This window comes from Siphateles boraxobius, unplaced genomic scaffold, assembly GCF_051911475.1.
Source record: "Siphateles boraxobius isolate OS27281-9 unplaced genomic scaffold, OSU_SipBor_1 11, whole genome shotgun sequence".
NCBI lineage: Eukaryota > Metazoa > Chordata > Actinopteri > Cypriniformes > Leuciscidae > Siphateles > Siphateles boraxobius.
The window spans coordinates 10,989,253-11,000,220 of NW_027508711.1; the positions used below are offsets into that span (position 1 = coordinate 10,989,253).

The 10,968-nt window shown below is 37.9% G+C and overlaps 1 protein-coding gene across 1 annotated transcript; it reads left to right on the top strand.

Annotated features, from left to right (window-relative positions):
- The first annotated feature begins 227 nt into the window (after positions 1-227).
- poglut3 (protein O-glucosyltransferase 3) lies at positions 228-10,518 on the top strand. Its single transcript, XM_077196500.1, has 8 exons — positions 228-690; positions 1,319-1,513; positions 3,690-3,973; positions 4,194-4,410; positions 4,503-4,699; positions 4,817-5,011; positions 5,175-5,279; positions 9,484-10,518. The coding sequence occupies exons 1-8, from the start codon at positions 462-464 to the stop codon at positions 9,622-9,624; spliced, it is 1,563 nt and encodes a 520-aa protein (XP_077052615.1). The 5' UTR covers positions 228-461; the 3' UTR covers positions 9,625-10,518.
- Positions 10,519-10,968: the final 450 nt, after the last annotated feature.

Below are 10,968 nucleotides of genomic sequence, written 5' to 3' on the forward strand. Positions count from 1 at the left end.
CACATAAAAAAAATAAGACAGATGAAGCAGAACATTTCGAACTTTATTCACCTAATAAGTCAATTTTCACATAAAAAATTAAAAAAAGATAAATTTCATTACAAATAAAAATTAGGCCAGTGTTAGTTTTATTACAGTCTATGATTCCTCATTCGCATTATTAAAATTAACCGCATTACATTATGAACTTCCATTCCCATAAGATCCGGAACTCTTGAATAGTTTTTGAAATTCGCCGGATTTATTATCGAGGCGCACCGCAGCACAAGCGCCACATTAAAAGCCACTAATTATTTTTTAACTTGCTATTTTCTACCTTAACGCAACAAGTCCGGGTCTATAAAACAGGAACGGGCTAAAAACATATGTAATAACCATGTCAATAAATTCTTAGCAGCTTTGCAGCGAACTTTAGCTGTAATTCAACTCCCTCTTGCTCAGCGACAGGAACAGCAGATACAATGATCCCTCATATAAACATTAGATACGCTTTTGCAAATATGCCAAATGTTGCCTTCGCCCTGGTCATTACTACAGCTTTAAATGTTGGATTTTGTCAGAGTATTAGTATTAATCCGGGTAAATGTCTCGTGTGGGGTCCTGGACTGAATCCTGATGTTGTGCTTCCTGTCAGATACTTCTACATTCAGACTGTTGATTCACGAGGAGAAAACATCACTGTCTCTCCTGGTAAGAATGTAATATATAATCATATACAGTGCTAGGTGTTATTAATTACTGTAATTAAATTTTTAAAAAAATCTGTCATTTAATTAGTTACTTCTGATGTAATTGCATGGAATACTAGAACAATTCTATATAAATAATAGTGGATTTAACATCAAATTTTAATGTTTAAATATATGTTTTAAATGTAATCTCCCCCTTTACACACTTTGGTAAGTTCAAGAATAATTTATGCAATTTTATACATTAAAACATAAAGAACAGCTTCATGTCTTTCCTTGAATTTTTCAACTGATAAAAAGAAAAAAACTTAAATCAGCCTTAAAGTTTCATTAAATTTCTATTTTTTGAATAAATGTATGTTACATGGTTCAGTTTTACATTATATAATCTGATGGTATTTGTATCTGTTTTGAATGACTTTTTTTTATTTATTATTACGGATAACCAGATTTTTTAGATCTCTGTTTCAGTAATACACAGTATTTAGTTGTAAAATATTAGTAATGCAAATATACATTTTTAGTTTTTTCCCCTTTCATGTACATTGACTGAAATCTGTTTAGTTCAAACCAGTGTATGCCAGTATCTTTTCTTGCACACTTTATGGTTACTGTTCATTTTCTTTTAGTTAAAGACTCGTTCAAAGTGACGATATCTTCATTGGAAAAGGAGTATCTTCGTGTCCATGTCCCAGCACCACTGGATCGGGGCGACGGCTCCCTGCTTGTCAGATACCGACTCTATGGAAGTTCTTTGAAGGGTTTGAAGATTGAAGTTTTGTATCAAGACAAGCCAGTGGCAAAGTCACCATACAGTCTTAGGGGTAACATATTTTTTGGACATTGATAGATGTGGTCTATTTTACCCAGCCAAACTTTATATTTTGCTTTTGCACTTGTAGTGAGATAATTACAGTAGTAGCACTTGTGGTGTACTTCAATTATTATTAAAAGTCTATTTAAAATACTGTATTTAGTGATATATAATATAATAGGCCACTTAAGTGTACCTAGAAGGACACTTTCAAGATTATTTAAAAAACTTATAAAAAGTACACTTTGTAGTTGATGATCATATGAAAATACGTTACAGAAGTAAACTTATTTTGATGTGTTTAATAACATACTAAAGCACATGTGAAGTACTTGATTATATTTGTAACTGTAGTGTGTAGTGTGAAAATATTACACGTACAGTTAGTTTATATGGACTAAATTGTAACTTCATCATTACAAATGTGCAAATACAAATATATTAAAATACATGACATACAGCTGTCAATACAAATTACATTTAAGTAAATATTTGTTTACCATAAATGCTTCTACATTCGGCAGTGCGCTTTAACCATATTTCAAAGACGATAGAAGTAACGATGAAATGATATATAAAGATTAACTTAAATATAAATGTAATAAATGTAAAAAATGATAAAATTACAAATGTTGTATAATACATTCCATTCAAATTAAGTGACAGTTGGCAGGATATCAGCACCCCTGTCATAGAGGAGATGAGGGTTTGCACAGTTAGTGATGAACACATTGATACTTGCAAACCCGGTCAGATTAACCAGCAAAAGAGAAAAAAGAACCTCAACGGGCATAGGCCTGGAGTTAGATGGCCAAGAGCTTGTGAGAAAACTGCATGGGACACGGTAAACACAGATCTATGCTTTGCATTGGAAAGATTAACTGGTACAGTTGAAAAGAAGCTGGATAAATTTGGGGACGTCATTTACGCATATTGAAGTGAGAGGTTTGGTGTGGAAAAAGGAAGGAAAAAGTACAAACTACTCCTGGAATGTCTAGACGGAAGCAGAAAATTGAAGGGTTAGTTAGAGAAAGGAGGCAACTGAGGAAGCAATGGAAAAGAGCAGAACAAGGTCGGAGGGAGGGACTCAATCTCTTACAAAGGGCCATAAAAGATAAGCTTGCAACATAACGCAGAGCTGAGCGCCTACGGAAACGCTACAAAAAGAAGGAGCGTGCGAGGGCTAATTTCTATAAAGATCCATTCAAATCCGTAAAGAAGTTATTCACCAGTGAGAACAATGGCACTTTAAAAGCATCTAGGGTTGAGCTAGAGAGATATTTGGAGGAAACGCATACAGATGCAAAAAGGCATGAGCCTATGTCAATTCCGTCAGACATCCCACCTATCAATCCACCAGAATACCAAATGGAGGTCTGTGCACCTAAGTGGAAAGAGATAGAGCAGGCTGTGAGAAAGGCAAGGGCTTCATCATCACCAGGGCCTAATGGAGTTCCGTACAGAGTGCTTCCGAAGTTCTACGAATTCTGTGGAAATTGATAGTCAAACGGGTTGGCGCGTATGGTCGGGTTGTGGAGAGGTTGTGAGAGATTGTGGTTAGGTCAAAGGAGATGCCTCAGCAGCAGGAGGGACGTAAAGGTCAGTAAGCTGGGCTGAGTTGAGTGGGGGACGGAGGGGGATGACTCTGGGATGCCATAGTCAATGTCGAGCCCTCTTGAGGTGTCGTGGGCTAGTCGACGAAACACTGAGGACGGAAGGTGCCAACTTGAAGACCCTAGAGATGTCCCCTACTCTGCTCAATCCAGATGGTTGTCATGAGGGGACCGCACTGTGGTTGCAGCCGTTGTGTGTGCAAATACACTATTAACACTAGACAGAAGGAGATTCACATCACCATTTGGAAAGAAGCGTAAATGGATGGAGAAGCATAGGTTACTGTAAAGCTACGTCTTAGTTGGTGCTTATCTTGGCGAAAGCCGAGTACAAATCAGCATGAAGTTTTAACATCTACTCTCGTGTAATGGAAATCTAAAAACATTGCATTCATTTCACACTTAAGTATATCCTTTAAAGCATATTATTTCCATAAAGAATATACTCTTTAAAAGTATGCAGAAGTGTACATCTATTAGTATTATGTAAAGACAAACTCTTTTCCAAATGATCTGCAATTCTTCTAAAAGTTTTGCAAAATATGCATAATAAAATCTTTTAAATTTCATCAGGTCCTGTTCATCATGAATACTGTGATTGCCCAGAGTCCGATGTGGCAGCGTGGCAGAGGGTTATGCAGTGCCCAGAGGAAGACCCCCAAATTCAAGAGGATTTCAGTTCATTCCCATCTATTGACCTGCATCAGCTCTTGCAGGAGGTTCCAATGCGCTTTGCAAAGCGAGGAGGACTCATTCACTATACCATCTTAAACAACCAGGTGCATCGGCGCTCCCTGGGCAAGTACACCGATTTCAAGATGTTCTCGGATGAGATACTGCTCTCCCTCGCTCGAAAAGTAAGCTGCGGAGGTTATTTCTTACCTTTTATTCTTATTTCACATTGAAACAGCTTGGAAAAAAGAATTTGGGGTCCAAAATTAAACCCATTAGTGAACATGCTTTTATTTTACATATTATAATTGTCATCAGCGCTTATTTATTTTTTCATTTTTATGGTGATCTATGGACACATTGGTCATATCAACTATTTTATTATATCTGTCCTGTCTCCACCAGGTAAAAATGCCTGATGTGGAATTTTATATTAACGTAGGAGACTGGCCAATGGAGACCAGGAAAGTGAATGACAATCCTGGACCAGTGCCTATTATCTCATGGTGCGGCTCCACGGACACAAGTGACATTATTCTTCCCACATATGATATCACGCACTCATCCTTAGAGGCAATGAGAGGCGTAACAAATGACCTGCTGTCAGTCCAGGGGAACACAGGTGCTTCTTCGAACATCAGCTACTGTCAATCTCCAATATTATCTTACTTTCCTTTGTCTCACCTTTCTGGACTTCTTTATTGGTTTTCGCAGGTCCTGTGTGGTCAGATAAAACGGCCAAGGCGTTCTTCAGAGGCAGGGACAGTCGAGAAGAGCGCTTGCGTTTGGTAACCATGTCCAAAGAAAATCCAGAGCTGCTCGATGCGGGAATAACAGCGTTTTTTTTCTTTCGTGAACGGGAGAAGGAACTTGGGAAAACACCACTGGTCGGTTTCTTTGATTTTTTTAAGGTAAGTAATGTGATGGAAAAAGCTTCATTTAACTGTGATATGCTTTTTCTCTGCTTAATAAATAATACAAATGAATAATTGTGACATGCTTGGGTCTACTCTTGAAAATCTCTCTAGTATAAATACCAGATGAATGTGGATGGAACAGTAGCAGCCTATAGGTTTCCGTACCTGATGCTGGGCAACAGCTTGGTCTTAAAACAGGATTCACCATACTATGAACACTTTTACACACATCTGAAACCAGGTGTGCACTACATCCCAGTGAAGAGGGACCTATCTGACCTCATCGAGAAAATTAAATGGGCTAAGGTACAAACGGTGTCCTTACTTTTGGAGCACATTGAGAATGTATAGTAACAGCATAAATTTACATGTAACAAAAATAGCAAAAAAGAGACCCATATCATATGCAAAACAAAAAAAGGAAAGTCTTGTAATTGTTAGATCTTGAATATGTAATTTATGTACTCAGAACAATGACACAGAGGCGGAGGCCGTAGCTAAAACGGGACAGTCGGTGGTGAGAGACCTTCTTCAGCCTCACAGACTCTACTGCTACTACTACACTGTTTTTCAGGTAAGAATCTGCCATTTACAACAATAAATGCTGAATAATGTATTGATGAATGTAAAGTGTCTCCTAATGCAATCAAAAACTACAGACAGCTATTGCATTGCTTGGTCAGCTTTGACCCTTGAACTTATAAAACGTAATATTTTTCAACTAAAACCATATTGTATCTGATCAATAACTTCTCGTTAATGAGTGAATGTGAAAAAAATTCAAAGTTTTAAATATTACCATGTTATTATTACAGTTTTTCTCAAATGCTAAAACACATTTCACAAACGTTTCCTCCATGTCTAAATGTCTAAACACAACACCCTTTTCTAAAGCTACATAAACACAACCACACCTTCTCACTTCAAAACTTAAACTTTCACACCAATAGAGCAGCTCGAAGCTTTCAAAAATGTAAACACTATACACATCATTACACACTACAGCAAAACAATTGAAAACACAATGCTCAATTTGTGAGGTTCTTTGTTTCATAACTGCCAATGCATATTTTTTAGAAACTTTACAGTAATGGATCTTCTTAGATCTCTGCAGAGGATTAGGCATTTAGATTTGTGTGTTTCACATGAATAGTATAAATCTATAGTAAATTCTGCATGTACACTACTGTAACAACTCAATGCAAAAACAGAATCTATTGCAAACAACAGTACTCTTGAAAACATGATCAGGGTGTGAAGTTTTTTTATTTACTTTATTCACACCACACACACACCACAATCACAGTGCGCTGCATCGGGCCACATCACCACATCCACATCGCAGGCTAAATTGCCTCTTGCCAGGCACCGCGGGAAAAACGCCCTGGAATGGCGAATCCATCCTTGGAAGGCCTCCACTGGGATGTCAACACAGGCCATCTCCATTGCCCTTAGGTATGGTTGTCTGTCATAAACCTTCCATCTCCACGATGAGAAGAACTCCTCTATAGGGTTCAGGAAAGGAGATAAGGGTGGCAGACAGACGTTTAAAAAGTGGTTACTGTTGGTGGTGAACCACTCTCTGATTTGGTTTGTTCTGTGGAAGCGTACATTGTCCCAAATGATCACATAAATGTGATGTGCGGGCCCAGGATGGTGTTGTTGGCGGTCCAGGAGGATGTCTTTTAGCTCCTCTAGGAAGGTGAGGAGACGTTGGGTGTTGTAAGACCCAAGGACAGCATGCCGGTGGACAAGCCCCTCCAAACCCATGGCCTTACAAAGAGTAATATTACCCCCCCGTTGGCCAGGAACCTCAGTGATGGCTCTTTGGCCAATGATGTTATGGCCTCTTTGCCTTCGTTTCTGCAGGTTGAAGCCAGTCTCATCCAGGAAGAGGTACTCATGAGGTCTGGCCATCACGTCCAACTGTAATATCCTCTGTGAAAATGTGAAAGTGCACAGGTGTTCAGAACAACAGTCAATCAGGTAGCACAGTATTGTCCAGAAGTAATGTAGGCCACTGAGCAACACAGTATGTCCACTAACTGTACTGTGAACATGGATGTATACTTACTTGCACATACTCGTAACGTAGGTCTTTGTGTCGCGGAGAGTTGCGCTCAAAGGACAATCGGAAGGACAAGAAAAAATATTCTACTATGTTTTTCCCATCTCTGTAAGTGAAAGGCCCAAACGCTCGTCCTCATAAAACACGCGAATGAGGTCATCAGACTAAGACAAAGGGAAGATCTGGCGCCAAAATCTGAGTTGCTATTGGTCTGTGCTCCCAAAGAATGGGCGTTAAGTTTCACTTTAAAAGATCGCAACATGGCTCTTCTTCTCTCTTTTACCTCTCTCCTCTTCCTCGCATCACCATGTAACTCCTGCGTGATCCCCCTCCGGGGATCTTTTCCTTTGTTTGTTTTATTTTTCCTTTCTACTTTGTTCATTTCCTCAGACGAGTAAGTGAACTTAGCCTGAATTGTTTCTTTGGTAATTTACGTCCGAGATCGTTAAACCTTCGTTTGAATGTGCGCGCTCCGGACCCATCCGCAGGCCACGTGACTCTCCCACGGAACACATCCACATGCCTTCGAAGCAGCCACACAGCGAGCAACTGTGCAATTACATATTCCGAGTATTAAGATTGTGTTTTTCTGTGTTGTCTCTCAAAGGTTTTACGGTCTGTAATTTGCCACTGATCCTTCCAGATTCTCTCTCTCTCTCTCTCTCTCTCACTCTTTATTTATGCATTCTCTTTAATTGTCATTGTACTTTGTAGTAAATACATTTTATTCCTTGTAACGTTAGTAACCGTATACGTAGTCTTCCTTTATTAAATTCATTATATTCATTTATTGATTCTGTCTCTTGCTAAAATACAAGTCCCTTTAATGTACGATCCAAAGCTACGTGCTTTACAAATTTATTGATACTTAAAGAGGTGTCGTTATAGAACAGGAAAGTTATTCAGAAGAATAGCTTCTCTTGAAAGTCTATAAAGTAGGATAATTTTGTGAGGTTTGATGAGATCGAATGATCAGGTTTGCTGGACAAGCAGATGATTCGATCGTAAATTAATCCCCTTAAAGATTATCCTGACGATCGATCTATGATAGACATAATTGATATATTAAATATTTAATTATAATCCGTTATGATTAAGTATCGATATACAATTGAGCTGATAATAACCTGTCTGTAAAATATAGTCTACATATGCAATTAATTATAATCATTTGTGGTTAATTGTCTAGGTACATATATGAATGCAGATGCAGGGAAAAAATTATCCCTTTTTGGGAGATTTAACATGTATGATTATCTGGGTCAAACCCGTATGAATAATTATTAATTGTAAATTACTAATTTTTGAATACATATCCCCAAAGCCTGACCCAGGTTCCTTACATCAATGTATTTATTTAAATTTCTTACAACTCCTTATAATTGTTCAACAGTGCAACTGCAGTTAAAATTTATGAAACATTTTATTACATTACGTACATTTTATTTTTCTTACAAAACGAGACGTATTACTCTGGAATGTTTTCCAACAAAATATATTCATTTATACTTTCGATTTTATGACGGAAAAAGATAATATGTGTGTCATGCTGCAGTGCTTCTTCAATATCTAGTAGTGGAATGAAATGTGGACTTAAAAAAAGAAAAGAAAAACCTTTTGATCTGTTTTTCGTCTGTCTTTGCGTGTGCATATTCATGTTTACCAACAAAGTTCAGACCTAAAAGTGTGTGTAAGATATGACAAAGAGGCTAAATATATTTTTAAATATATACATAAAGTATTTGTGAGGCAAATCAAACCAATACACCAAAACTGACCCGCCCCTGGCGAGATGGGCTTTTAATAAAACTTGACAGTCTATACAGTAGAAAAAAGGAAATATCTGTCAATATTTACTCACCCTCATGTCGTTCCAAACCCGTAAGACCTTCGTTCATCTTCGGAACACATGAAGATATTTTTGATGAAATCCGAGAGGTTTATGAACCACCCATAGGCAGCAACATCATTGCAATTTACAAGGCTCAGAAAGATAGGAAAGACATCGTTGAAATAGTCCATGTGACTAGTGGTTCAACCTTAATGCTATGAAGCGACGAGAAACCCTTCAAAATAACGACTTTATTCAACAATCTCTTCTCTTGCATGTCATTCTCCTACGCTGTTGATGTAGTGTAAACCGTGCAGAGCTTCCTGGTTCTACGTCAGAACGTCGGCTCACTATTGGCCGACGCTGGTCATGTGAGAACCACAACACATGCGTGTTATGCTGACACAGGTGCTAGTATAGCCGATAATGAGCCGATGTTCTGATGTAGAACCAGGAAGCGCTGCACTGTTTACACTACATCAACAGCGTAGGAAAATGACGTGCAAGTGTGCAAAAGAAGAGATTGTTGAATAAAGACGTTATTTTTTGGGGGGGGGTTTGTGCACAAAATGTATTCTCGTCGCTTCATAACATTAAGGTTGAATTACTGTAGTCACATGGACTATTTTAACGATGTCTTTCAACGTCAGTTGCAATGACGTTGCTGCCTATGGGTGGTTCAGAAACCTCTTGGATTTCATCAAAAATATCTTCATTCGTGTTCAGAAGATGAACGTAATTAATGACAGAATTTTCATTTTTGTGTGAACTAACCTTTTAACAAAAGCCCTGGAGCTGTCATCTGGGAGACTTTTCTGGTACAGCTAACACGGAGAAAGTAGTAAATGTAGTCAATTTGTGTGTCCTGTCCTTTTACAGACCTATGCAAATCGTCAGAGCACTCAGCCTCTAGTCCATCCTGATATGGAAATAGTGCCTCAGCCATCCGATCACACTGCCCTGTGTGACTGTGAGAGGAGATCGGAGGACCAGAAACTTCAGCAGAAGGACGAGCTCTGACAAAGATTAACAGATAACCGTACTCCGTCTGAAACAAGTGTCACAAAAATGCACATGAAAGAAATAATATTGAATGGAACACAAAAAACCTTCAAATAAATCATAATGGTTTGTTGTGTATAGATATAAAGGAATGATAAATGATGGGTTACTCGAGTTTCGATAGGAGTAAAATGTTTAATTTGTTTATCTGACTGCAGATAACTATTTATGTACCTGTGCATTATGCTATTACTCCCACTATGTTTAAAACTATTTTATTTCCTCACTTACATTCTGAATTTCAAAGAACTATGAGTGTAACATTTTTGCTTGGATTTTTTTCTGTTTTTGCTTTGATTTTGCATCATTTTTCCCCTTGTTTGTCCTTACGAATATTACTTTTCTTACTAGCATTACTTATCAGTATGGAAAGGAGGGATGGTAAATAACATTTGACATGTGGGACAATGTAAAACCTGTGAGTAGCCTAGTTTTGTTTTAAAACTTTCTAGTAAATGTTCTGAATGAACTTATGTAAGCTAGCTTTATACTGTATGTGGGCCAAACTTAAGCTCATTGCCCAAAGAAAACACATTCTAACACTGCATCAGTGGATTCTGTGACGGCTCGGAATGAATGGCTGAACTGATCTTTTGGTGACATAAGTGTCAGATTGACTAGACGTGGAGTTTGTGTCTCAGACCTCAAAAAAAAAAAATCAGTGTCCCCAAAGTCTGAGCGTAAATCATGCTTGCCTTAAACTTGTACACATTCCATTTGTTCAGTTGTGCCAAACAGCAATATTCTGTGGTAATATAAGTGACATTTGTCAACTCAAGGATTATTTTATTTTTTTTACGAAAAAAATAAAACAAAACTATTGTTTCATAATAAACTGTCTTTAGTCATAGTTAAGTGCTCTGTGTGCTGGATTTTTCATTGTTTTGACATTTTTGTGGTACTATTTTTCTACTTATGCATTTATGTAAAATTTATTTACATTGCCATATAATCAAAATGTTGGACAACACTGGAATCTCAACCCACTGGCAGCAAGAGGGAAAAGAGAGAAATTCACCTCCAAAGGGAACTTTGGAATGAGAGCAGTCATCGCCACCATATTGAAGAGTCATTCCAATCTGAAGCGCTCTAAACTGGATGCTTCAATGAATGCAGGATTTCGAAGAGTATAACTGATGTACACTTCACTCCATGATTCTTTGTGTACACAACTGTGTGACAACAGCGCCTCCTTAATTGGCTCGGCAAGAAAAAAAGTCCAGAAGTCCATTCCAATGAACAGTTTTTTGCCTCCTAAATCCATTGGAAGCTCTAATTCTGGAGGGTAACCCATTTAAAATG